The sequence below is a fragment of the Schistocerca nitens genome, chromosome 2 (genome assembly GCF_023898315.1).
Source record: "Schistocerca nitens isolate TAMUIC-IGC-003100 chromosome 2, iqSchNite1.1, whole genome shotgun sequence".
In the NCBI taxonomy this organism is placed as follows: domain Eukaryota; kingdom Metazoa; phylum Arthropoda; class Insecta; order Orthoptera; family Acrididae; genus Schistocerca; species Schistocerca nitens.
In genome coordinates this window covers 357,001,549-357,029,443 of record NC_064615.1, presented here as the reverse complement: position 1 = coordinate 357,029,443, position 27,895 = coordinate 357,001,549, and the positions used below count along the sequence as shown (strand labels likewise).

Below are 27,895 nucleotides of genomic sequence, written 5' to 3'. Positions count from 1 at the left end.
GCCTGCGGACTACCCACATTAAGCTTGTAACTAAGACAGACAGTTCAATCTGACTTTGTGGAGACACTAGGGCACTCTACTCCAGAACTGTATATGATAGTTACCCTACATCTAACGTCCTAAATTTATGCGAACATCTGCCAGTGCAACACTTTTCAGTGTTATCCACTATTAGTGGGCATCTTTACAAATACCCATGTACCCCAATGACATCTTGAAAATGGCAATAATCCCCTGTTTGGACTATATGAGTATTTCTTCATGGCCTCAAGAATGCTCCACAAATGTGACATCATTTTATTGGTGGACTACTCCTACGATTTTCGAACTGCTACACCTATACCAATGATATATTCATGTTATCCATAAGTCATGATGAACAAGTTCTAGCTGCATTATGATCTGGAAGAGTTGTCATTAAAGAAACAAAGTCACAACTTCGACAAATGAAGGTGACATTCTTAGACCGTACAATCAAGTGTCAGGTATCAGACCAAAGTGGAACACATGGATACAGTGAAAAACCTTTCACTTCCAAACACTTTTCACAACCTGTGTTGATTCCTTGGAATCAGTAATTTCTATCAGCGCCAGCTTCCCCATGTCGCTTTCTTGCAATCTCATGAATGCCTTAGTTAGCAAAGATAAACACTTAACAAAGCAAGTGAAGTGGTCTGCCAAGATACTGAAGCATTCCATTGGGCAAAGAACTGTTTAGCACCAGACGTTACTTTGACACATCCTAACCCGGAAGCACACCACACACTCATAATTGATGCAAGCGACACTGTGGTGGGGACTGTGCTGTGGTAGACAGGATGCCCCAACTGCTTTGGTTCTTCTTGAAGAAACACTCCCCCTCACAAGCTTTTGACCGAGAGCTCCTTGTGGTATGCGCAGCAGTAAAATATTTGTATGAGGATTTTGAGGGCCACAAAGTGACTGTGCAGATAATCACAAATCTCTGGTGATGTCATTAGGAAAACCATCACAGGATGTCAGTCCATGACACTTCAGACATTAACACATTTTTGCACAGCACACCACCAACATATGTCACATCCACAGTGTGGGCAGTATTACTGCAGACTACCTTTCAAGAATAAACATAACTTTTATCTAGTATGGCTGAACAAGCAAATGACGCAAACATCACAGACCACCTCAGCGACCATGACACAAATCTTAGCACTGAACATTGATCTCTCCCCTGGTCTCAAGCACACTGTTCTGCCAAGTTTTACAGGACAGGCCATGATCGCTGGTGCCTCTTACGATATGCCACAAACTATTCGAGCAACTACATAACATGAGCCGCTCTCCTGCCAAGGTGAGAGTCCACATACTGACAGACATATTCGTATGGGCCACCATCAAATAAGACTGTTGTCACTGGGCACAATGCTGTCTCACATGCCAGAGCAGTGAGACAGGCCACCACGTGCAGCCTCACATTGGGCTCTTCCCCATCCCAAAGACTCGGATCCAGCATGTCCACCTTGACATTGTTGGACCTCTGCTACAGTCAGGAGGATTTCGATTATCTCCAGTCTGTGTTTGACAGGATGTCATGATAAGTAGAAGCCCTACTTATATATGACTTCATAGCCATATCAACTGTACATGTGTTCATCAGATATGTATTGCCTGCTTCGGCACACCCGAAATGGTTACTAGGAATCAGCAGCACTAGTTTGAGTTGCCCTGTGTCACCTCTATGGGATTGCCCACACACATACTACTACAAACACCAGCAGAGTAGGGGTCCCACTGAGAAATGGCACAGGACCATGAAGGCAGCCCTGTTGTGCCACGGCAGTTTCTGGATCAAGGCACTCCCGAGGGGCCTGCTCAGTATTCCCTCAGTTTACAAGGACGACCTGTGCGCACCTCTGGGAAATGTGGTGTATGGAGAGCTGCCAGTCTTGCCTGCAGACTTTGTTCAGCCAATGGACAACAAAAATCAGACTTACCTACACTGGCACATTGTATACAACAACATATTCAGAACATATTTAGCCCTCCTCCCTCACATCTTTTGACACCTACATTGTTTATACAGAAGGACCTTGCCTCCTGCAATTTCATAATGTTGTGAGCTGATGGTGTAGGAGCAGCTCTGCAGCACCCTTATTCAGGCCCATATCGGGTTTTCAAACATGATCCACTCACATTTGACGTTCTAGTGCACAACAAACCTCTGATCGCCTCACTCGCCTGACTTAAAACTGCCTGGGTACTCCAGGAAAATTCCATCTCAACACAACTGTACACCAACACTCCAGTCAATGAGAAGACAAACAACACAGCTTGCCCACTTCCCCCTAGCCTTGGATTTAATGTAAGACAGACAGGACTTAACAAGCTTCTGTCGCCACCCTCTACTTACATAAACCATCTGAGTCGCAAAGTGCCTGTGTCAGACTTCCTCCACAACATCTTGCACAGTACCACTTTTACAGCATCAGCACATCATTCAGAACCGTAAGAAACTGCCAATCATGTCTTTCACATGTGCTTGCCACAGCACGACCGGTTGCGTGCACTTGCGCCACACTTCTCTCTGAGAAACAGTCTGGTCGTGTCCCACCCCCACATTTGCCACGGCACAATCAGTCACACACATTTGCGCGTGCCAATGTTTGCTTCTCATCACTCCCTATGGCACTCTGTACTCCTAGCATAGGGCATTCTGTGGGGATATTGACTTCTGCACAAGACTCGAACATCTCTGACCAGCGTGGTGTGGATGATCTTCGGACAGAGCAAGAAGACAGACAGTGCATCCTGTACTAATGCTAGATGCGGATATATGTACCGGTAAATTTGTTTGGTGTGAATAAAGTGAAAGCTACATTAACTGTGTGATTGGAAGTAGTCCCTGTCGTACCATGGTTGACTCTCCCTACAATGCCTTTCTCTTCTCCTGCAAACTAATTTTTTATTTTTGTGAATAGACAACTTGATTTATGTAATTGTGGCACTGAATAATTTCTTAACTGGGCTTCTTTACACATCTACTCCAACTGCCAAATTTCCATAACACTTCAGTGTGACACAGGACAACACGTAACAGAAGTGTGTAATACTTTGCTGGGGGAAAAAAATGCAACTCACTAGAGGACAAGGTCATAAGTGGTATGAGAGGTAGTCCATCATCGCAGGAGTATATGATAAATTCTGAGTCAGAGTAAAGGATGCTCAAACAGTTGCATCAATATAGGGTGCAGCCTCCTCTAGTGGTTATGCAGGGATGTATTCTAGCATGCAAACAATCATAAAGGTGCCTAATGGCATCCTGAGACAGACGGCCCCAAGCATCTTGCACCTTTTGTTGCAATTTGGCAGTGGCTCTTGCAGGCTCTGGAGAACGAGTAAGTTCCTGTTTCACACGTCCCATACATCTATATCTACATACATACTCCGCAAACCACCACACCACTACTAATCATTTCCATTCTTGTCCCACTCACAAACATAGCAAGGGAAAAATGACACTCTATATGCCTCTGTATGAGCTGTGATCTCTATAATCAAATCTTCATGGTCCTTACATGAAATGTACATTGGTGACAGTAGAATCAATCTGCAGTCAGCCTCAAATGCCACTTCTCTAAATTTTCTCAAGAGTGCTCCTCCAATAGAACGTCACCTTCTTTCCCATTTGAGCTCCCAAAGCATCTCAATAATTCTTGTCTGTTAATAGAACCTACCAGTAACAAATATAGCAGCCTGTCTGAATTTTTTCAATGTCTTCTTTTAATCCAGGGGCAGTCAGCCTTTCCTATCAACTGCCCATTTTTGCATGTCAGTAGTAAAATTTTCTATCTGCCCATCAGCTCCACAGTAACGGTGATTTATAAGGCAAGAAAGTAACTACACTTTGTAACATTTATAAAGCAGCTTTACAGCAAATTAAATCATATACTCGTAATAATAATCATTTACCAAATAATTTATTTAAAAATTTCATGAGAACCTAATAAAAATGTTTTAAAAACACATACCACCTACCGCCTGCTATGAAAGCTGAAACACCCACTCGTGGGCTGCAGGGACCAGGTTGACTACCACTGCTTTAATCCAGCCTGGTGGGGATCCCAAGAATTCAAGTAATACTCAAGAATAGCTTGCACTAGTATCCTATATGCAGTCTCCCTTACAGATAAACCACACTTTTCTAAAATTCTCCCAATAAACTGAAGTTGACCGCTCACCTTTCCCACTACAGTTCTTACATGCTCGTTCCATTTCATATCACTTTGCGACACTAGACCTAGATATTTAATTGGCCTGACTGTGTCAAGAAGCACACTACTAATGCTGTATTTGAACATATGGGATTGAAGTCACCCTGTAGCCCCCTACAGTCACTCAGTCTCACCCAGACCATCAGATCATTTATGTATGTAGAGAATAATAACAGTCCTATCACACTTCTCCAAGGCACTCCTGATGAAACCCTAGTCACTGATGAACATTCATCATTAAAACAACACACTGGGTTTTATTACTTAGGAAGTCTTTGAGCCACTCACATATCTGGGAACCTTTTCTGTATATTCATACTTCCATTCACAGTCTGCAGCAGGGCACCTGTCAGATGGTTCTTAGAAATCCAGGCACACATAGCCTTCTACATCCATAGTTCATGAGAAATGGCAAACTGAGTTTTGCACAAGCAATACTTTCTAAAACCAAAACTTTCCTGTCTCAAGGAAATCTATTATATTCAAACGAAGAATACATTGAAGAATTCTACGTGAAACCAATGAAAGCATACTGGTCTGTAATTTTATGTATCCATTCATTTACCTTTCTTATGTGCAACAGTCACCTGGGACTTTACACTGGGTGAGAGACATGATAAATGGGAACTAAGTAAGGGGCCAATGTTGTGGAGTACTCTTTAAAACCGAACTGGGATTCCATCCAGACCTGACAACTTATTCATTTTCAACTGCTTCAGTTGCTTCACTATACCAGGGATGCCTATTACTATGTCCTCTATATGCAAGTCTGTGTGATTGTCAAACGATGGCACGTATGTGTCCCATGGGCGAGAGATCTGGTAATCTACTGGCCAGGTAATTGTTGTACACTATGAGAAGCACACTGGGTTGCAGCAGCTGTATGTGGACATACACTCTCCCGGTGAAGAAGCACATCACATTCGTCCCGAAGAAATAGTAATAGCACAATAATAACCCATGCAATGTAGCAGGCACTAGTTAGTTTACCCTGCAGAAACAACAAACATGGCCACGAGTTGTAATTGGTAGCCCCCCATACCATGAAGCCTGGGACAGAATCTGTGTATTGTGGGAAAATTCACTCCACAAAAGGCCACTCACCAGGCCTATGCCATTCACGTGTACATCCATCACTTGCATACAAACAGAACCTAGTCTCGTCACTGAAGACGATGGAGCACTATTCCCCCTCTCCAGTCGATTCTTTCACATCATCAGAGTAGCTGTGCTTGGCAGTGTTGTGGTGCCAGTGGTAGCCTGCCCACAGGCACACATGCTCTTCATCCTGATGCAATCAGATGGTTCCCAACAGTTCTCAGGGACACAGATGGTGCAACATGTGCCCAAATTTGTTCCTTGGGTATGTTCACTCAGTCACTGTTGCTCACACAATGCGTCGATCTTAACGTGCATCTATCCTACGTGGAGATGCACAGCCTAGTCTCCTGTTATGGAAATGTTCCACAGATCACTGCTGACTGCAATGGCAAACTGATGATACAGTGTGCCCAGTACGTGCAACAATTCACTGATACATCCATTGAGCTCCCGCAGGCCCACAAAGCAACCCCATTCAAATGACTGAAGTTGTTCAACAGGAGTAAATATTTGCCGGTTGTTGTACATAGTGGACATGCTGCAAACACTGTTCACCTCTAAACTCGGCACAGTTACTTATTGCAAATCAAAACAGATGGTGCACAGACAGGCCTCCTAAGCCCTTTTTGATCACCAATGATTGTGACAAATGAATCACTAACACTACAGCTCCATAGTATTCACATATCATACCCTGCTGCCACTGAACATAGTCCTTAAGGCTGTTGCAGTTTTCTCCAGCAATGTATCTTACTACTTTGTGTTAATTTAGGCATGCTCACCTGTAGAAACCACTTATGCAGAGTTAAAAATGTAATCTCAGTCACGATTGAGGTGCATTTTCATATGAAAAGGAATATGCTTGTCGATTATTCGATAAGATATGGGAAAGGTAAATTTTGATGATGCAACATCAGGTGAATAGTGGGTGAGGGATGACTTCCCAAATACACTCATGGATAGCTTCATATGCAAAATCAGCAGAGTTAATTTTCATGTTGCACTGACAATTGATGGATTTTTGCTGGCAATTTTTTAAAAACTGAGGTCAAATGGTGCAAGGTGTTGCAGTGATGATGAATTTTTGCTGGAATTTTTTTAAAAACTGAGATCAAAAGGTGAAAGCTGTCTCATTTGTTGGCAAACATGCCAGATGCGATGAAAACAGTCTTGGGGAAGAGTCAGTAGAGTTTAATACTCTTTCTGTGCTATTAGATGCAAAATATTATCTGTTATTAGATGCAAAATATTATCTGTTCACACTGCCCTTTGCTTGAGGAGATGTCATTTGTTTCCTAAGAAGTTAACTTAATGGCACCCTAACCTGTCACCTGTAACAATACCACACAGGAAAGCTCAATGAGAGAATTGGCGATGCTCTAGCAAAAACGTAATAATAGCCACCCCTTTGATTTTTGTTGCTTTGAATTACAGCATGCAGTATTCCTACACCAAACCTCGGAGTGTAGCCTGCTGGATGCAAATGTCACAGTTCATCATGTATGTCAATCATCGGGACTTCCTGAATGTGGAAAAATCATTCTCGTCAGAACTATGTAGATTTAAAGAAGAAACTCCTTTTCTGATATGATTTGTCCAAAAGCACTTACTCCCGTCCCCTCCCCCACATACACACAATACAAATGTTTTCAGCTGCTTGCACCTCTCCACTAAGCCCAAAGCAAAAAACATGTTACAAACATTAGGCATTTTTTCCACATCCGGCTCTATTTTATAATGTTTAAACAACTTTCATAACACTGACACTCACACAAACACTGAGGCCACAGCAGCCAGAGACTGTGGTCGTGTGTGTGTGTGTGTGTGTGTGTGTGTGTAGGAGGGGGGGCGGGGGGGCGGGGGGGCGGGGGGGGGGGGGGAAGGTCTATGATTAACGCTTTGTTGGCCCAAAGCTCATTTTCTGATAGTCCTTTTGCTGTGCCTATCTTCAACTCAACGACTCCACTATACGGTGTACAACTATCCTTTTCATAATACTGTTACATTCCAACCCGGATTTTCCACTGTTGAATTTTTCATAAAACTGAAGTATGCAAAATCCTATACATAACTGCAAGAGAAATACTAGAACATCAAATTAAAAAAAAAAAAAAAAAAAAAAAAACGACACCTGGTAAAAACATTGACAGCAACCTAGCCATGTTGTGTTACTGGACTGAGTTCATCCAGTTAATCGAAGTTATTTCACATGGAAAATCTGACTACAATAAGACAAACCTTTATGCTTACCAATGTGAAAGCTCAAGATGCACTACGCCACAGTCATTTGATCGGACATCAGCTGGTTTTAAAGTGCCTGGTGGCTGCCGAAGGATGAAGAAACTCTTGAGCATAATATATTCTGATCTAGATGGAGACACATGATGTTTTACGGAAGGTTTCACTATTACTGATGGGTTAGAAAGTGAAGCAAATTACCTTTGAGTTCCCATCATACTGATATCTTTAGTGACAGTCAAAATGCAGTAAAAAAGTAATAAAGATATAAGTGGCCTCGAACTCACTACATGACATCTACACTGTGTGCCGTCTGTCACGAAAGCACTACCAGATATAGCACTGTTCAGCTCAAACGGAAGACAGTATTTCCTCCAGACATTTCCTCATCCTACAGTGTTGCCCGCTCATGTAGATGGCTGGACTGGAATCCTGAGGTGTGGCCATTATTGGCAGCGAAAGTGAAAGACTCAGACATATACCTTGCAGAAACCAGCTGGTAGCCAGGTTTTATGTCTAAGACTATATACACACATCAAAAAAAGTTTTCATCACCCCAGTTCCCAGAACTCTTGAAGACAGACATTGAATGTGGATATTGTATCACAGACGCAGTCCCTTTGACTGTTCAAAGATGTCACTAAACGTGCCCAAAGATGTAAACAACCATGCATGAGCAGCACCTATTAGACGGAGGGGGTCCGACAGACGATCAGTTCCAGTTATTCCACCAGGAAGGAGGTACATGGTTCCTGTAGTCTGTAGTTCAACCATGCCTAGACAGTCAATACCGCGGTTTGATTGCATCAGCACTGTTACTTTGTGCCAGGAAGGGCTCTCAACAAGGGAAGTATCCAGGCATCTTGGAGTGAACCAAAGCAATATTGTTCGGTCATGGAGGAGATACAGAGAGACAGGAACTGTCGATGACAGGCCTTGCTCAGGCCACCCACAGGCTACTACTGCAGTGGATGACTGCTACCTATGGATTATGGTTCGGAGGAACCATGGCAGCATCATCACCATGTTGAATAATGCTTTTCATGCAGCCACAGGACATCGTGTTATGTCTCAAACTGTGTGCAATAGGCTGCATGATGCGCAACTTCACTCCCAATGTCCATGGCGAAGTCCATCTTTGCAACCACGACACCATGCAGTGCAGAGAATGGTCCACTCAGGATTGGCATCACATTCACTTCACCAATGAGTGTTGCATATGCCTTCAACCAGAAAATTGTCGGAGACTTGTTTGGAGGCAACCCAGTCAGGCTGAACGCCTTAGACACACTGTCGAGCGAATGCAGCAAGGTGGAGGTTCCCAGCTGTTTTGAAGTGGCATTATGTCGGGCCGACGTACGTTGCTGGTGATCATGGAAGGTGCTGTAATGGCTGTACAATATGTGAATGCCATCCTCTGAGCGCAACCATATCGACAGCATACTGGCGAGGCATTCGTCTTGATGGACGAAAATTTGCGTCCCCATAATGCACACCTTGTGAATGACTTCCTTCAGGATAATGGCATAGCTCGACTAGAGTGGCCAGCATGTTCTCCAGACACGAACCCTACTGAACATGCCTGGGATAGACTGAAAAGGGCTGTTTACAGACGACCTGACCCACCAATCACTCTGGGGGATCTACGCCGAATCGCCACTGAGGTGTGGGGCAATCTGGACCAACAGTGCCTTGATGAACTTGTGGATAGTATGTCACAATGAGTAGAGGCATGAATCAATGCAAGAGGACGTGCTGCTGGGTATTAGAGGTACCAGTTTGTACAGCAATCTGGACCACCACCTCTGAAAGTCTCGCTGTATGGTGGTACAACATGCAATGTGTGGTTCTCATCAGTAATAAAAAGGGCAGAAACGATGTTTATGTTGATCTCTATTCCAATTTTCTGTACAGTTCCGGAACTTTCAGAACCAAAGTGATGCAAAACTTTTTTTGATACATTCCCATCATGTGTCTCCAAAACGCACCTTTTACAAATTGCTTAGTTTTCACATCTAGAGACATATTTCTGTCTTTTCTGTTATTTTAAGTCTGTCATGCTACTAAATATTAGCCAGTTACTGTTGTCTCTAACTGAACCAGCGAGACTTCCAGTTGTTTATGCCTGGATATACAAACACAACATTTCATGTGTTGGTTGGAAAAGTTTTCATTTGACCCTTTCTCAAACACCTGGTAAAAATTTATTGGTTTTTTAAACCTGTGTGGAAGACCTCTAATTGTGCCCACAATATTTCTAATACATTGCTCTTAATTTCCTAAATATCAACTGCTGTTTCAGCAAATAATGGTCAAATTTTATTCAATTCCCTTTCCTTTAATTGAAAGTTTTCAATATATTATCAAATTCCCAAGTAAAATGAACATAACAAAAGTTAGAAATCCATATTGTTGTTAGAAGAACTTTTCAGGTTACCTATACTGCAAGGTAAATTATAAAAATCTACCCTTGACTAAGTTAATGACATATTTTTAAATTGTTTTTATTGTTTACAGCCATTACCAAGTATGAACATTATGATCATCATCAGATAGCTGCATTTCATTTATAGGATGAGCTACTAATCATCTGTTGAATGTTTTGAGTACCATGGAAAGTGCCTGAGCTTTTTTACCAAAACTTTTATCTTCTGAGTAGCACCAAACATGGGGATGATACATGTACCACTGTATTTCATACTTTTATCAACACTGTCATAAAACTTTAAAGGTAAAATGCAGAGTGGGTTACCATTTGCACTTAGACAATGAACAGCCTTATCTCACATTAATAGCACATGTTTTAACACAACTGTGTTGACAAAAATCATGCATTACGGTGGTAAGTATATAAACATCATATTTCACAACACATAAAAAATGCAAGTCTAAAAAATGGGACACTTTCACTGGCACCACATGCTCAAAACATTCAACGGCTGACTAACAGTTTCTCCTATAAACACAAGGCAACCATTTGATGATGAATAAAATGTTCAAAAGCTGTAATGGCAAAAAAACAATACAGTGATTTCATCATCACTTTAGTGGTTGGTTGGTGTTTTAATGATGAAAAAAAAAAGTTTTCCGTATACGATATAACTATCCCATTTACATATTAAACACATGGGATAAAGTTCCACTTTTTTAATCCAAAAATTTCCATGATATCTAGCTTCAAACTAACCAAAATCCTGAAACTTTGCATTTTATCACATACACCAAAATTGATTTAAAAAATCAGCCTGTTTATCTGTTTTCACCATTATTAACTTTTTCCCTTCATCCACCAATTTTTGGACTGCCACAAAAATGTGGTTTGCTGCTTATTTGAGTCAACTTCACACTTACTATTACCAATAGCCAAGGGTGTCACCCGGAGTGTCCCAGGAAAATATGATAGAACCACTCTTGTTCTCTATATACACAGATGATCTGACAGATAGAGTGAGTGGCAGTCAGCAACTGTCTGCTGACAAGGCTGTAGTGTACAGGAATGTACTATCACCGAGTGACTGTAAGAGGGTATAGAGTGACTTAGACAGAATTTATATTTGGTGTGATGAATGGCAGCTTGCTCTAAATACAGAAAAATGAAAGCTCATACAGATGAGTAGGAAGAACAATCCTGTAATGATCGAATTCAGTATCTGCAGTGTGCTGCTTGACACAGTCACATCAATTAAACACCTTGGCATAATGTTGCAAAGCAGTGTGAAATGGAACGAGCCCATATGGTTGCTAGTAGCGAAGGTAAATGGTCAACTTTGGTCCATTAGGAGAAATTTAAGGAAGTATGGTTCAACTGTGAAGAAGATCGCATATATTCTTCCATAGTGCTCGAGTGTTTGGGATCCCCGCCTGGTCAGATTAAAGAAGTAATTCAGAACCCTGCTGCTAGATTTGTTACTGGTATGTTTGTGCAACATGTAAGTATTATGGAGATAATTCATGACCTCATTATAGGAACCCATGGAAGGAAGAAGATGTTCTTTTGTGAAACACTATGAGAAACGTTAGAGAACCACCATATGCAGCTGACTGCAGAACAATTCCACTGTCACCAATGTACATTTCGCATAAGGATCGTTAAGACAAGGTAAGAGGTGAAACCTTCTGGCAGATTAAAACTGTGTGCCAGACCAAGACTCAAACTTGTGATCTTTCCCTTTTGTGGGTAAATACTATACCAACAACTATCCAAGCACAACTTACGACATGTCCACACAAACTATACTTCTGCCAGTACTTCATCTCCTACTTTCCCTACTTCACAGAAGCTCTCCTGAGAAACTTACAAGACCAGAACTGCTAGAGGATGGGTCGAGAATCGTGCTTGTGTAGCTCAGTTGTTAGAGCACTTGCTCACAAAGGGCAGAGGTCCTGAGTTCGATTCTCAGTCCAGCACACAAGTTTTAATTTGCCAGAAGTTTCATATCAGTGCACACTCCACTGCCAGGTGAAAATTTCATTCATGATCAGAGGTGTTTTGATTCCTAAAGTTACAGATGTATAAAGAGTTGTTTTTCCCTTGTTCCATTTGTGAGTGGAACAGGAAAGGGAATGACTATTAGTGGTACAAGGTACCTTCTGCTGTCCACTGTATGTACTTGTGGAGTACGTATGTACATGAAGAAGCAACATTCAAAAATAACAGATATTATTTTAACTTCTGTGAGTAAAACAAACAAGCATTTCCAGTTTATCTAACACTTCCTTTTTAAAAACAGGCTGCACAAACTACTAAAATGTGTTGGTTTTTCTTTTTTTTTTTTTTTTGTTTTGAAAACTACCATAAGACTATCAGAACAGATTTTATTGTATTCATCAAAAATGTTTTCAGTTCTTTTCACACATTTTATTAGCCATCTAAAAAGTTCATGTACATATGCAATTTTAGTGTTTGGAACCCATTTCATACTATTGGTGTCAGATGTAATGCTTGCAGATAATACAGATCATAGGACCAGAAAAACAACAGAATAATTTCAGAAATTATTGGCTCTTTTTCATGCAATGAGAATTTAGTATAGTCTTTCGCACCTATCACTAAGAAGTGCATAATACACTAATATTATTTGCCATCCTGCTTAGTTAACACTCCAGCAATCTTCAATTAACCAATAAAGTCCCTACAATAAAACAACTACAGTTCCTAAGTTCCCACAATACTGTAAACAACTTATAAATTCAAAGAAGTAAATGATATCAAAACCAAATATTTCAAACAACTTAGTATCTTCAACTATTTGCAGTACTGAGACAACCCATTAAGTCTCAGCCATGCAGTCACCAAAACTCCACCTCTTCTGTTGATCTTTTGTCTGCTACCTTCCAGTTATTTTGAAAGTCTTATAAACAGTACTGTGGCAGTATTGTGCAATACAAATCCACAGCATAGACACTGATCAGTGGTAAGTACAGAAATAATATACAATATTCCAGAGTGGCATACACTGGCATAGTACATAATAGTCAGAAATAGTCGACTCATTGTGTTACATTTTTGTGACGGCAAGACCATTGAAGTCCAAATTAAAACCACTCTCGCGATTTATCAAGTCTTCAACAAAATGAAAATCCATACCTTCATCACAAATTCCATACCTTCATCACTTAGTCCAAAATAATGAAATTGCTAAAACTCTTCATTTGGTTGTGATTTCTAAAGCAATGATGTCCTTAAAACTTTGGTGGAAAAGGCACATAGTATTCTACACATAATGACACCCAGCAAGATAAAACTCATTTGTCTGTTGAATATTTCTGTTGCAAATAGACCTTGGCAGCAAAAGATACATAAGCCATTTTGCATGAAATGAATAATGCAACTACAAGATCTGGAAAATGATGCTACATTTTTTACTTTGGTAGGTGCTTCTTACTCAAAAGATGGGCTGGATCCTCAAAATACACTGACCTAAAGTGATCTTCTGGCCTCCTACAAATGCTGCAGCACATTATAAGTTCTCTCAAAGACAATACATATTATTTTGAACTGTGGTAGTCTATATATACCGGACCACAGTAAGAACTGCTCATGTAAGGCGTATTGAACATCAGTGGTACACCCGACTGCAGCAACCAGACTACTCATTTGGCACAAAAAATTGCAGCAATACAGTCACTCTGCGAATTGCATGCCTAGTGCCACTTCAGTGGCACATATAAGGTGACCAACGGCACCATGTGACCAATTTTTCAGCTCATTCTGAGGATGGGCAAAAGAAAACAGCCAAAATATTAGTGGTATTGCTATTTGCAAAGTTGACTGCCTGAATCTTGATGTAGTATTTCAAATAACTTTCACTTCAATGCAGTATTCTTAATACTGACTGCCACAATAATTTAAATACATATTTTTTACATTCTCATCAAGTTTTCAGACACAGAGTCACAAGTTCAGACTGTGTTGAAATAAAGTAGGAATTCAGATGTTGCCATTATTGAAGGAGATTTTGATTTATGAAATACATGGAAAACCTAAATCTGGATAACTATGAGGGATTTGAAATCCTAGCCACTGGGTCATCTTGCTCAACATGTACTCAACACTATTTTATAAAGCCCTGACTATCATTTCCGTAAACAAATTAGGAAAAGAACAGTTATCTGACAGCCACAATACCACAGTTCCTACGTTACTACATATAGTTTGTATCAGTGATGGTTTTTACAATTAAATTACCTGAATGATGAACCTCGGCTCAATACTCTGGTCTTTTGTCTTGGAACCCGTTTAACAGACGAACAGCGAAAAAATCCATGGTTTTCCACACACTTCTTCCAAAAATTTTTGCACTCATTGCGGCCTTCGAAAAAAAACTCAACAGTGTCTTTATAGTAGCCCTAAAAAAAGATACAATCAGATCAATACTACCACATTCAAAATAGAAACAGCATTTTTAAGGCAAAATAACAAGCTAATGATTTGTGTGTCATTATCACAATAATTACCTCATTCTCAGAAGAGGAAGGATTGGAAAAGAAAGAACAGAGGGAGGAAAACAGAGATGAGTAAAGAAAAACTGTTGTGAGATAAGTGAAGTTCTCAAGTGGTTAAATAGGCCAGTAACTTGTAATAGCATTAAAACTAAGATGACAATCACAGTGAAAATTGTTAACAGACTTTCCTACATGCACAGATGCTTTTCTAACATATCATGCACCTCAGATATACAAGAATCATACAGAACATCCAGAACATCTTACTATAAATATATCATAAGAAAAATTATACTAATTTTTATGTGTTGTCAAACACATCATAACAGCAAACATGGCAATGTCTGCATATTAATTTCAACAGCACAAAGCAATAACAAGTTCAGAAAGTGTAGTATCACTGCAGATACTACTCTATCAGATTAGAAAAAGTTTCACTAAGTTGCATTTAAGAACCGTCCGGTTGTAATAAAACAAGTACACTATAACAGTGAACAAATTGTATATATCCTTAATGCAGTCATTCATCACCAAGATGCAGTCATTCATCACCTAGTAATTGAACCAGTTAATGACAACTTTTATCCAAGTTTTGATCATCCAAAACAGTTGCTCTGGGAAATCATTTAGCTTGAGGAAGTGATGATAACCGTGCAGTCCTGGTCCCACAATGCAGATGTTCAAAAATCTCTCAATAAAACACCAAAGTTGTTCTTGAACCATTCCAATCACTTATAGCGAGGCATGTCATTAATGACATCCACTCAACTGGACAATAAAAAAACGTTCAAATGTGTGTGAAATCTTATGGGACTTAACTGCTAAGGTTATCAGTCCCTAAGCTTACACACTACTTAACCTAAATTAACCTAAGGACAAACACACACACACCCATGCCTGAGGGAGGACTCGAACCTCCGTAGGGACCAAACGTACAGTCCATGACTGCAGCGCCTTACAGCTAATCCCGCGCGGCAACTGGACAACAAACATCTCATAGTAGTTACAGTGAGAAATTTGATGGAAACCTCTACATACAAGATCCACCATTTTGGAATAATATTCACCAAAAGTACTATTAATGACATCAGCATCAATTTCTATGAGCCTACTGAATGTCCACGCATGATACTGTTCCACAGGTTTGGTTTTCCTTTATTGTGTTGGGTGTAAGATTCATTGTTTTGTCGCCAAACAAAGTAACTTTTGAAAATGTGTCACTGTCTTTCATAAAGTAGTTAAGGCAGTGTTTATTCTATTTATTTGTATTTAATATTTTCCACTGATAGCTTGTTATAAGGAACTCGTAACATCGATTTCCGCCCATTTATCAAAAATATGTCCTCTTGATAATATTTTGAGGTCTGGCCTGCTCACTGAGGAATTTTTTAAAGAGCTGTGGTATTTTTCCCGTGCGAAGATTTTCATGATCAAGATAGAAAAATTTTGAACTGAGATGATCAGATCAAAAACATATTTAAAAAAATTTTCTAGCTGAAGCATTTATCAACTACAGTGTTTTCATAATTGTGCCTTCAAATCTCTCACTTCTCAGCCCAATATTTCTCACTATGTTTATTTAATATCCTAGCACTGAACATTATATGTCTGTTTATAAGAGATACATTACTTATTACATGTTCATCACAGACTGCCCCCAATGCCTGCATATTAATTTCAATACGACAAAGCAGTAACACATTCAGAAAGCATAGTATAACTGCAGATACTGTTCAATCAGATTAGAGAAAGTTTCATTTTGATTATATCCACTAAGTAACACACGTCCAAACCACATTCCTGCATATAATAATCATTATATGTATTCTTGTTTTTTGAGATTATAAAATGGGGTTATACTCACGTAGCCTTCAGGATGCAGTTTAATGAGGAACCTCTTTCTTTTAAAACTGATTTTTCTAATTTTTGCCCAGGAAAATGTATTAATTTTGGTAAAATTTTGGAAGACAACAATTCCCATGTGAGCAACAGCAAGATTTAAAGGAACACCTTCATGATCCTAAGAAACAGAAAAGTATTAGAATTACTAGATAACATTACAAAGTTTCACTGCTAACTATCTGAGATAATTTAAATATTAGTAACATGAAGATTGCTAACAAGGTTAACTATATTAAATATTCTCATAATCAAAAAATAATCGAGTAGTACACACAGTACTTAATGCCATACAGTATAATTCCACATGTACAAGACATAAAACCCTCCCCCCTCCCACCATTTGTTGATAATAAGTGTAAGATATTGTGTCTTTTATGTCAATCCTTCACCTTGAGTGCAAATCAAACAACCGAAAATCCAGGTTGGAATGTAAAAACATTGTGAAAAGGAAAGTTGCTACTCACCATATAGCAGAGATGCTGAGTCACAGATAAGCACAACAAAAAGACTGTCACAAATATAGCTTTTAGAGAGTAAGGCCTTCATCAAAATTACATGACAAACACACACATACACACTCACGCAAATGCAACTCACACACACGACAGCAATCTCAGGCAACTGAGGGCACACTGCAGTGTGAGTTGCATTTGCGTGAGTATGTATGTGTGTGTTTGTCATCCAATTTTGACGAAGGCCTTACCGGCCAAAAGCTGTATTTGTGAGTCTTTTTATTGTGCCTATCTGTGACTCAGCATCTTCATCTTGGGTACTGTTCACCATCAGACCCGTGTAAACTTCAGAACAATAAAGACACTTCTACAACAAATGTAGTGTTTGGAAATATTTTATAGACATTTACCACCAACTGAAACAGTAAGCATGAATCAAATAGGGTATACCAAATAGGTGCCAAGTTGCCCATGTCAGACTTACAAGTTTTATAACTTCAAATTGACTCTAAGGCAAGAGGAGTTCACTAACAGCTGCAACATTGAGATCTCAGTGACAAATGCAGCTATCACAAACAATATTCTGGCACTGTTAAAATCACTATAGCAAAAGTTCATAGACACAAACACCTACTTTTATCTTACTGCTTCCAACAAATAAATATTAACATTCTTCACATAATCTATTTCTATCATTCCCCTAGCACAGGAAACATAATAGGATCAACATATATAAGGTTTTGAAATGAGCGTTTGTACTTACCTTGGCTGGATGCATTTTCATACCATACAGTTCACAACGACGGGAAGTCTCTAAGAGATTTAAATCTGCTTCCGCTGGAGACTGGCCGCTGTAAAAGACGTTTTCAGTATAATTAGAAAGCAGTGAGGTTAAAAGACATTGTGATGAATAGTATTCTGAAATATATATTTATACTACCCACAATAGCTGAATGTGGTCTGTACCAATGCAATGAATAAATTGTCATATGGTTTATTACTTGATGTAGATTGTTTAAATTACACATGCAGTATAAGTGACTCCTCCTTTGTACAGGTATTTCAAAATCTGTTTTGCACATGCAGGTGAATAATGTATTCAAAGCAGAAGTAACGTGGTGTCACAGAGTCCTTGGTGAAGAAGGAGTGACAGCTGTCCAACATACATGGAAAGCTATAGAACAGGTATGGAGGTGACACCACTGACAAGTGCTATGCTCAAAGGTGGTGAAAAAGTTTACAGGACGAAGAACAAGCATTTAAGACAAATAGTGTAATGGGAACTTATTGACTGCAATCATTGATATGAATCATCACGGGTATAGACATGTTGAGTAATATGGGCAGACATGTCACAAATCACTGAGTAGCAGCTTTGTATGGCAACCTGCACAGAAGAAGAGACACTTGAATTATACAATCACATGTACAGTTTTGAGAGTCCTCAATTCATAAAAATACTTATCACCACTTTTGTATTACAGGTTCTGCACAGAAAAATATCAGAAAATATCTAACTTCTATGGACAAACAGCAGCAACTGGAATGTTAATAACACCCTCGACAAAATACAAACACTGGAATGAGTAAAGATAACCACTCATTGTCTAGCAGAGACATTGAGCAATACACAGGCATATAAAAAACAACAGAAGTAAGTAACTCAGTTTATAGGTGTGCATAATTCTTCAGGGCATGCAGACACATCCATAAGTATATGTAATTAGCAAGTTTGTTTATATGTGCATTTGTTGTTGTTATTTTTGTTTTTGTGGTCTTCTGTCCAAAGGCTGGTTTGATGCAGCTCTCCGTGCTTCTCTATCCTGTGCATGCCTCTTCACCTCTGACTATCTACTGCAACCTACATCCTTCTGAATCTGCTTACCATATTCATCTCTTGGCTTCCCTCTCCAATTGTTACCCCCCATGCTTCCTCCAGTACTAAACTGGTGATCCCTTGTTGCTTCAGAATGTGTCCTAGCAACCGATCCCTTCTTCAAGTCAGGTTGTGCCACAAATTTTTCTTCTCCCCAGTTCTATTGTACCTCTTCATTAGTTACATGATCTACCCATCTAATCTTGAGCATCCTTCTGGAGCACCACCTTTCAAAAGCTTCTATTCTCTTCTTGTATAAACTGTTTATCGTCCATGTTTCACTTCCGTACATGGCTACACTCCATACAAATACTTTCAGAAAGGACTTCCTGACATAAATCCATACTCAATGTTAAAAAATTTATCTTCTTCAGAAACGCCATTCTTGCCATTGTCAGTCTACATTTTAGGTCCTCCCTACTTCGACCATCATCAGTCACTTTTCTTCCCAAATAGCAAACGTCATCTACTACTTTAACGGTCTCATTTCCTGATCTAATTCCCTCACCATCCCCTGATTTAATTTGACCACACTCCATTAGCCTCGTTTTGCTTTTATTGATGTTCATCTTATAACCTCTTTTCAAGACACTGTCCATTCCAGTCAACTGCTCTTCCATGTCCTTTGCTGTCTCTGATAGAATGACAATGTCATCAGCAAACCTCAAAGCTTTTATTTCTTCTCCCTGGAGTTTAATTCCTACTCCAATTTTTTTTCTCTTGTTTCCATTACTGCTTGCTCAATATACAGACTGAATAACATCACAGATAGACTACAACCCTGTCTCACTCCCTTCTCAACCACTGCTTGCCCCCTTGAATCTTGTAACTGCCATCTGGTTTCTGTACAAGTAGTAAATAGCCTTTCGCTCCCTGTACTTTTTCTCTAAGTCTACAAATGCTACAAACGTAGGTTTGCCTTTCCTTAACAAGTCTTCTATGAAAAGTCGCAGGGTCAGTATTGCCTCGCGTGTTCCTACATTTCCCCGAATCCAAACTTATCTTCCCTGAGGTTGGCTTCTACCAGTCTTTCCATTCTTCTGTAAGGAATTCATGTTAGTATTTTGCAACTGTGTCTTATTAACCTGACAGTTCGGTAATATTCATATCTGTGAGTACCTGCTTTCTTTGGAATTGGAATTATTATACTGTTCTTCAAGTCTGAAGGTATTTCACCTGTCTCATACATCTTGCTCAGCAGATGAAAAGAGTTTTATCATGGCTGGCTCTCCCAGGGCTATCAGTAACTTTAACGGAAAGTTGTCTACTCCCAGGGCCTTGTTTCAACTTAAGTTTTTCAGTCTTTTCTAGTTCTTCATGCAGTATCATATCTCCCATTTCATCTTCATCTACATCCTCTTTCATTTCCATAATATTACCCTCAAGTACATCTCCCTTGTGAAGACCCTCTACATACTACTTCTACCTTTCTGCTTTTCCTTCACTGCATAGGACTTTTTTTCCATCTGAGCTATGGATATTCGTACAAGTGGTTCTCTTTTCTCCAAAGGTCTCGCTAATTTTCCTGTAGGCAGCATCTGTCTCACCCCTAGTGATATCTGCTTCTACATCCTTACATTTGTCCTCTAGCCATTCCTGCTTATCCATTTTGCACTTCCCGTCAAGCTCATTTTTTCAGACATTTGTATTCCCTTTTGCCTGCTTCATTTATTGCATTTTTATATTTTCTCCTCTCATCGATTAATTTCAAAATCTCTTGTGTTACCCAACAATTTCTATTAACCCTCATCTTTTTACTTACTTGATTCTCTGCTGCCTTCATTATTTCATCTCTCAAAGCTACCCATTCTTCTTCTACTCTATTCCTTTCCCCTATTCTTGTCAATTGTTCTCTAATGCTCCCTCTGAAACTCTCTACTACCTCTGGTTCTTTCAGTTTATCCAAGTCCCATATCCTTAAAATCCTGCCTTTTTGCCGTTTCTTCAGTTTCAATATGCAGTTCATAACCAATAAATTGTTGTCAGAGTGCACATCTGCCCCTGGAAATGTCTTACAATTTAAAACCTGGATCCAATATCTCTGTCTTACCATTATATAATCAACCTGAAACCTATCGGTGTCTCCAGCTCTTTTCCACGTATACAACATTCTCTTAAACCAACCGTTAGCTATGATTAAATTATGCTCTGTGCAAAATTCTACCAGACGGCTTCCTCTTTCATTCTTCTTTCATTCTTTTCCCTCAGTCCATATTCATCTACTCTACCACTTTTCCTTCTCTTATTTTTCTTACTATCGGATTCCAGTCGCCCATGACTATTAAAGTTTCATCTCCTTTAACTATCTGAATAATTTCTTGTATCTAATCATACACTTCCTCACTCTCTTTCTCTCTCATCTGTGGAGCTTATTGGCATACAGACTTTTACTACTGTGGTGGGAGTGGGCTTTGTGTGTATTGTGACTACAATAATGCATTCACTATGCTGTTCATAGTAACTTATCCACGTTCCTATTTTTTTTATTCATTATTAAAGCTACTCCTGCACATCTATGTAAAAATTTATGTTTCGTTACAATATGGCACATTTCATATCATTACAAAAATTTAGTGGAAGGATAAACAAATAAAGACAAAATTGATAAGTGAATTGGAGTTAAAGTAGAAAATTTAGGTGACAGAAGCACTAGCTACATTACAGCTAACAAATGTAGTTCCTAGTGAATGTGTGTGAAATTTGAGTACCTAAAAGGATACTTGTGACTACTAGAGAACAGGTTATAAGCCAAGATACACAAATGATTAGGATTACAAAACTCAGGTTGGCGACTTTGTTTCATTATAAGATTTCCAGATTTTTCCAGGCAGAAATTCCAAACTTCCCTTAACCAATTTCTGTTTCATGGGAGGCCAAGTTTTACTATATTAGTTTTCACAGCTAAAAATCAAATTTTTTGAGTTGCTATATCATTTATTAGTGAATCTCCAAAGTACAGCAGAACTGAAAACAAAATGTATACAAAACCAACATTTCCTTTTTTCCTTTTAGCTGTTCAATAAATTATGTTCAATTTTAATACTTTGTAACAGAGTTACTGCAGATAAACTTTATTTACAATGAGATAATTCATTCTAGATATAGTGTCTGTATTATTTTATCATTCTGGTTTGTTGAACTTTTATATATTGCTAAATGAACTGTTGATAATTCTTTCATGATTCATCACCAGATTATTAAAAACAAGCTATAGTAATACTTAACTTATATCAAAACACTGCAAGAAAGTAGGCAAAATACTACTTTACAGTGAAATTAATAAAAATGAAACAAAGCCTCATAAGCTGATCCACCAAATATGATTGTTTGAATATGAAACTGAATTGATATTTTTTAACTAAAAGAAAACCTTCACTTTTGTGTGTGAATGAGGAATTCATATCTATGTGACAAATTCTCACTCACACATTACCCTCTGTCACACTCAAAAGAATGTGATGGGAAATGGACCAGGAGCACAAGAACCCACGAAAACTAATGAAGAATCCTAAGGCTGGTAAGTGTGTCAAAGGTAGCTGCAATCGAGCAACAAACATTATGTTTAATGCACGTCTTCACCTTTCCTTTGAGGACTCCACAATGGACAGTTTTTGCAGTATTATCTCAGAATGATTTGCAACAAAATGACTCTACATTTCTTTCCATTAATAAACAATTCAACACACTCCAGTCTGTTTCTCAGTTCCCCAATGTTTCAGAATTCCTCATTATTTCCATTATTTTCCATTACATTTAATTTCCCTGACAATTTCAAATTTTCCAGGTTTGCCAGGCAAGTTAGAACATGATCTGTAACTGAGATTTGAGCATCTATGAAAACCCTATAGCAGAGCTTAACAACTGGCCGGTTTTGAGCGCGAGTACTCTCGTCTGCTCAGGCACGTGCTCGCGAGCAGGTGCAAGGTCGCGGAGTAGGGAGGGAGGGGAGGGAGGGGAGGGAGGGGAGGGAGCGGAAATGGGCGCGCACGTTTGAATGTGATCTCGCGCTCTTAGCAGATTTAACTAGCCATCTGAATGCTTTGAACATTTCACTACAAGGTAAAGATCTGCTAATTACTCATTTCATAGATCGAATACGAGCTTTTAAAATGAAATTGACACTTTGGGTGAGTCAGCTGGAAACAGGAAACTAGCTCACTTTCCTAAATTATCATCCATGCAAGATGTTCACAAAGACTGTGAACGTTATTCACATAGTTTAGTTGATCAGTGCTTTCAAGATCTGACAGCACTAGACAGTGATTTTGATCTGTTCTCTCCATATTCAGCGAATATTTAAGAGATTCGTCCTGAGCTGCAGCAAGAAATTATTGACCTGCAGTGTGATAGATAATACAGAGACAAATTTCAGAACAAGAAAAACATTTTGGAATTCTACAGACACTTCCCTCGGGATAGATTTCCTCGTTTGCACAAACTGGCGGCTACAATAATATCAATGTCCGGTTCCACGTATGTTTGTGAACAACTGTTCTCTGCAATGAAATGTAACAAGACGCGCGTGAGAAACGCATTGTCTGATCGAAATTTAAACTGCACGCTGCGCCTAAAATGCACAAGAACAATTACTCCGAACATAGATGCAATTGTAAAGGGCAAAAAGTACAAGATAACCGAGAATCCCACACTTCAGTGACACCTTTTATAGTGTAACAGTTCATAAATTAATGTGAATGTAGAGGCATACACTAAGCTAATAAAATTATGTGGCATGTGTACATTCTCCTTTATTTTTTCATTTTTCGCAATAATAATTCGTGAGTGATATCCCTGCAGGTGGCCGCGGATTTACATTGACTGGCGGCAGCTGTTGTGTGCCCCACGTGACTTTCCCACTCTCCGCTCTGGTCCGGTAGTGGGGGTAGCGTGCTCGCGCTGCTCCGTGCTCGCGCCTTGCTGCTCACAGCTTGCTCCGCGAGCACGTATGTTGTGAAGCCCTGCCCTATAGGCTGCAGTCATAGCCTTTACATGTCATGGTACAATGTCAAATTATATGAATATGTTCCTGGGAAATCTCTCTCCACACTCTTTGTATACAAGTCCACAAACATTAGTGGTGGTTGTTGTAATCACAATGATAAACAGGTTGCCAACTGAGCACATCCTAGACATTTCAATGGGCATCGTATCACCATAAGTGAAGGTCAGGGAAGCAGTTGTACCTGCAATTTTTTAAAGAATGCTTGTACATTTCTCTCATTATGTGCTATTACATTGTCCTGCTGAAATCATGCATGTTGAGTTCTCAAGAAGAATAGCAGTGCCTACGACACTCTAACCTCCTCAGGTACCAGCTGCTTTACGGGCTGCCTTCAATACACAGTATCAGTAGTGTAATATGTGATCCTACATATATTTTTAGGTTGTAGTACACTGCACAATGCACCTTCGGTGGTAAGGAGAAGTGATACCACATACTGGATGCAGGAAGGGCTCCACAGAGGAAGGAGATGGTCTATTTCCTGTTCAACAGCCATGGGAGTAACAAGTACTGCACGTAAGCGACACATTATAATAAATGAATCTGAATCTGTGAAATTTTACTTAACTGTCATGATAGTTATGCTTTAATCTGAAAGTATTCACAAGTTATTATTTTTAAAACTGTTATAGAGTTTCTTAGTATCTAGTGATGCCATAAACCATCACACTTGGTCTTTGTCCACTAGTGACTATATCTTGTGTAGCCATTGTTGCAGGTCAGGTTGAATGGAATGTACTGGGTGGTTACAATTAAGTGCTGCTACTTGCAGAGGTCCAGCATGTAATTATCGTACAACAGTGAAATGGGGCAGATATTCTAATGCGTTAACGGGGAACTGATATATGTTGGAAAAAATTAGTTCCAATTTTGGCCACCAGGAGCAAACCTGGCACTGTGAATGCAAGAAAGACGTATTGGAATGTTTCCATAGGTAACAGATTAGGAACAGGATACGGCAGAAGAGGAGGTCAACCAAGGGAGAAGGCTTACATAATTTGTTCAATATGAGCACCACAGATGTCAACGAGATGCTGTACAGCACCAGATTTGCAGCAGTGGCCAAAATTGGAACTAGTTTATTTCTAGTGTAAATAGGTTCCGCATTAATGCATTAGCATTCTCCCAAGTTCTGCTTCCATACGATCATTACAGGCCACGTTGGATCTTCGTGAGCCGCTGCATTTTAATTGTAACCATCCAGTATATGAGAACATAACATTTTGCCATTCAGCATGCCCGCAATATTGTTAGCATGTTAATTGCTTTCATAGGTTCTAGTACCATCTGGACAATGAAAACTGAAGTAATGTCATTTGGACAGCTAGTCTAACTTAGAGTATATAGTAACAAACAGCTGACATAGGTCCATACCAATACAGTGCTTCACTGTAAGACCAAAACTGTAAACAGTCTGTTATGGCCCACTGGACAAGCTGTTATTCCACACCGAGGTCACACTGCATGGTTCAGTACCTATTCACCACTGTGTACAACTCTCTTGTATCAAATGGTTCCACACAGGTGTCATTGTCTTAGCAGCATGCTCTGTATGTGCTGAAATATTAGGGCATAACAAACACATTTTCCAGAGAGCTATCATTCAGAAACATTCTAACAAACTCATATCTTGACATTGTGCTCTCTGACACAGATAATGTATATGGGGAATTTCTATCATATTTCCACTTCATTTGATGGTTCTTCACAACCTGAGCTTGATGTAACACTGACCTTCCTATTTACAATAGGGAGAAAGGGATTGGATTCACCCACACGTCATCTCTCCTCAGTCATTATCATTTAATGATGGTACACTGTTCCATGCATGATTCGACCTTTGGTTCACTCAGGTTATTCTTTCTGTGTATTTTAGTTTTCACAAGTATTAGTTTACATTTTTGAGTTCAAAGCATTGCAGGCACAACGCATGGCACTAACCTCTGTTAAAATATATATAAAGTGTGTTACAAAGGATACGGCCAAACTTTCAGGAAACATTCCTCACACATAAATAAAGAAAAGATGTTATGGGGACATGTGTCTGGAAACACTTAATTTCCATGTTAGAGCTCATTTTAGTTTCGTTCACCTATGCTCAATGGAGCACGTTATAATGGTTTCATACGGGATACTCTACCTGTGCTGCTAGAACATGTGCCTTCACAAGTACGACACAACATGTGATTCATGCACGATTGAGCTCCTGCACATTTCAGTCGAAGTGTTCGTACGCTTCTCAACAACAGATCCGGTGACCGATGGATTGGTAGAGGCAGACCAATTCCATGGCCTCCACGCTCTCCTGACCTCAACCCTCTTGACTTTCATTTATGGGGGCATTTAAAAGCTCTTGTCTACGCAACCCCGGTACCAAATGTAGAGACTCTTCATGCTCGTATTGTGGACGGCTGTGATACAATATGCCATTCTCCAGGGCTGCATCAGCGCATCAGGGATTCCATGCGACGGAGGGTGGATGCATGTATCCTCGCTAGCGGAGGACATTTTGAACATTTCCTGTAACAAAGTCTTTGAAGTCACGCTGGTACATTCTGTTGCTGTGTGTTCCCATTCCATGATTAATGTGATTTGAAGAGAAGTAATAAAATGAGCTCTAACATGGAAAGTAAGCGTTTCCGGACACATGTCCACATAACATATTTTCTTTCTTTGTGTGTGAGGAAAGTTTCCTGAAAGTTTGGCCATACCTTTTCGTAACACCCTGTGTGTGTGTGTGTGTGTGTGTGTGTGTGTGTGTGTGTGTGTGTGTGTGTGTGTGTGTGTGTGTGTGTGTGTGTCTCTCTCTATATATACAGGGTGTTTCAAAAATGACCAGTATATTTGAAACGGCAATAAAAACTAAACGAGCAGCGATAGAAATACACCGTTTGTTGCAATATGCTTGGGACAACAGTACATTTTCAGGCGGACAAACATTCGAAATTACAGTAGTTACAATTTTCAACAACAGATGGCGCTGCAAGTGATGTGAAAGATATAGAAGACAACGCAGTCTGTGGGTGCGCCATTCTGTACGTCGTCTTTCTGCTGTAAGTGTGTGCTGTTCACAACGTGCAAGTGTGCTGTGGACAACATGGTTTATTCCTTAGAACAGAGGATTTTTCTGGTGTTGGAATTCCACTGCCTAGAACACAGTGTTGTTGCAACAAGACGAAGTTTTCAACGGAGGTTTAATGTAACCAAAGGACCGAAAAGCGATACAATAAAGGATCTGTTTGACATATTTCAACGGACTGGGAACGTGACGGATGAACGTGCTGGAAAGGTAGGGCGACCGCGTACGGCAACCACAGAGGGCAACGCGCAGCTAGTGCAGCAGGTGATCCAACAGCAGCCTCGGGTTTCCGTTCGCCGTGTTGCAGCTGCGGTCCAAATGACGCCAACGTCCACGTATCGTCTCATGCGCCAGAGTTTACACCTCTACCCATACAAAATGCAAACGCGGCAACCCCTCAGCGCCGCTACCATTGCTGCACAAGAGACATTCGCTAACGATATAGTGCACAGGATTGATGACGGCGATATGCATGTGGGCAGCATTTGGTTTACTGACAAAGCTTATTTTTACCTGGACGGCTTCGTCAATAAACAGAACTGGCGCATATGGGGAACCGAAAAGCCCCATGTTGCAGTCCCATCGTCCCTGCATCCTCAAAAAGTACTGGTCTGGGCCGCCATTTCTTCCAAAGGAATCATTGGCCCATTTTTCAGATCCGAAACGATTACTGCATCACGCTATCTGGACATTCTTCGTGAATTTGTGGCGGTACAAACTGCCTTAGACGACACTGCGAACACCTCGTGGTTTATGCAAGATGGTGCCCGGCCACATCGCACGGCCGACGTCTTTAATTTTCTGAATGAATATTTCGATGATCGTGTGATTGCTTTGGGCTATCCGAAACATACAGGAGGCGGCGTGGATTGGCCTCCCTATTCGCCAGACATGAACCCCTGTGACTTCTTTCTGTGGGGACACTTGAAAGACCAGGTGTACCGCCAGAATCCAGAAACAATTGAACAGCTGAAGCAGTACATCTCATCTGCATGTGAAGCCATTCCGCCAGACACGTTGTCAAAGGTTTCGGGTAATTTCATTCAGAGA

General features: G+C 39.9%; 1 protein-coding gene across 2 annotated transcripts in view; it reads right to left on the bottom strand.

The window, feature by feature from the left end:
• LOC126236182 (FERM, ARHGEF and pleckstrin domain-containing protein 1) overlaps nt 1-27,895 on the bottom strand; it is a 724,813-nt gene that overhangs the window by 238,455 nt on the left and 458,463 nt on the right. For both annotated transcript variants that reach the window (XM_049945281.1, XM_049945282.1), the window contains exons 6-8: nt 17,652-17,739; nt 16,399-16,554; nt 14,278-14,438 (exon numbers count right to left, since the gene is read on the bottom strand). In XM_049945281.1, the coding sequence (XP_049801238.1) occupies nt 14,278-14,438; nt 16,399-16,554; nt 17,652-17,739 (405 nt within the window). The remainder of the gene's footprint in view (nt 1-14,277; nt 14,439-16,398; nt 16,555-17,651; nt 17,740-27,895) is intronic.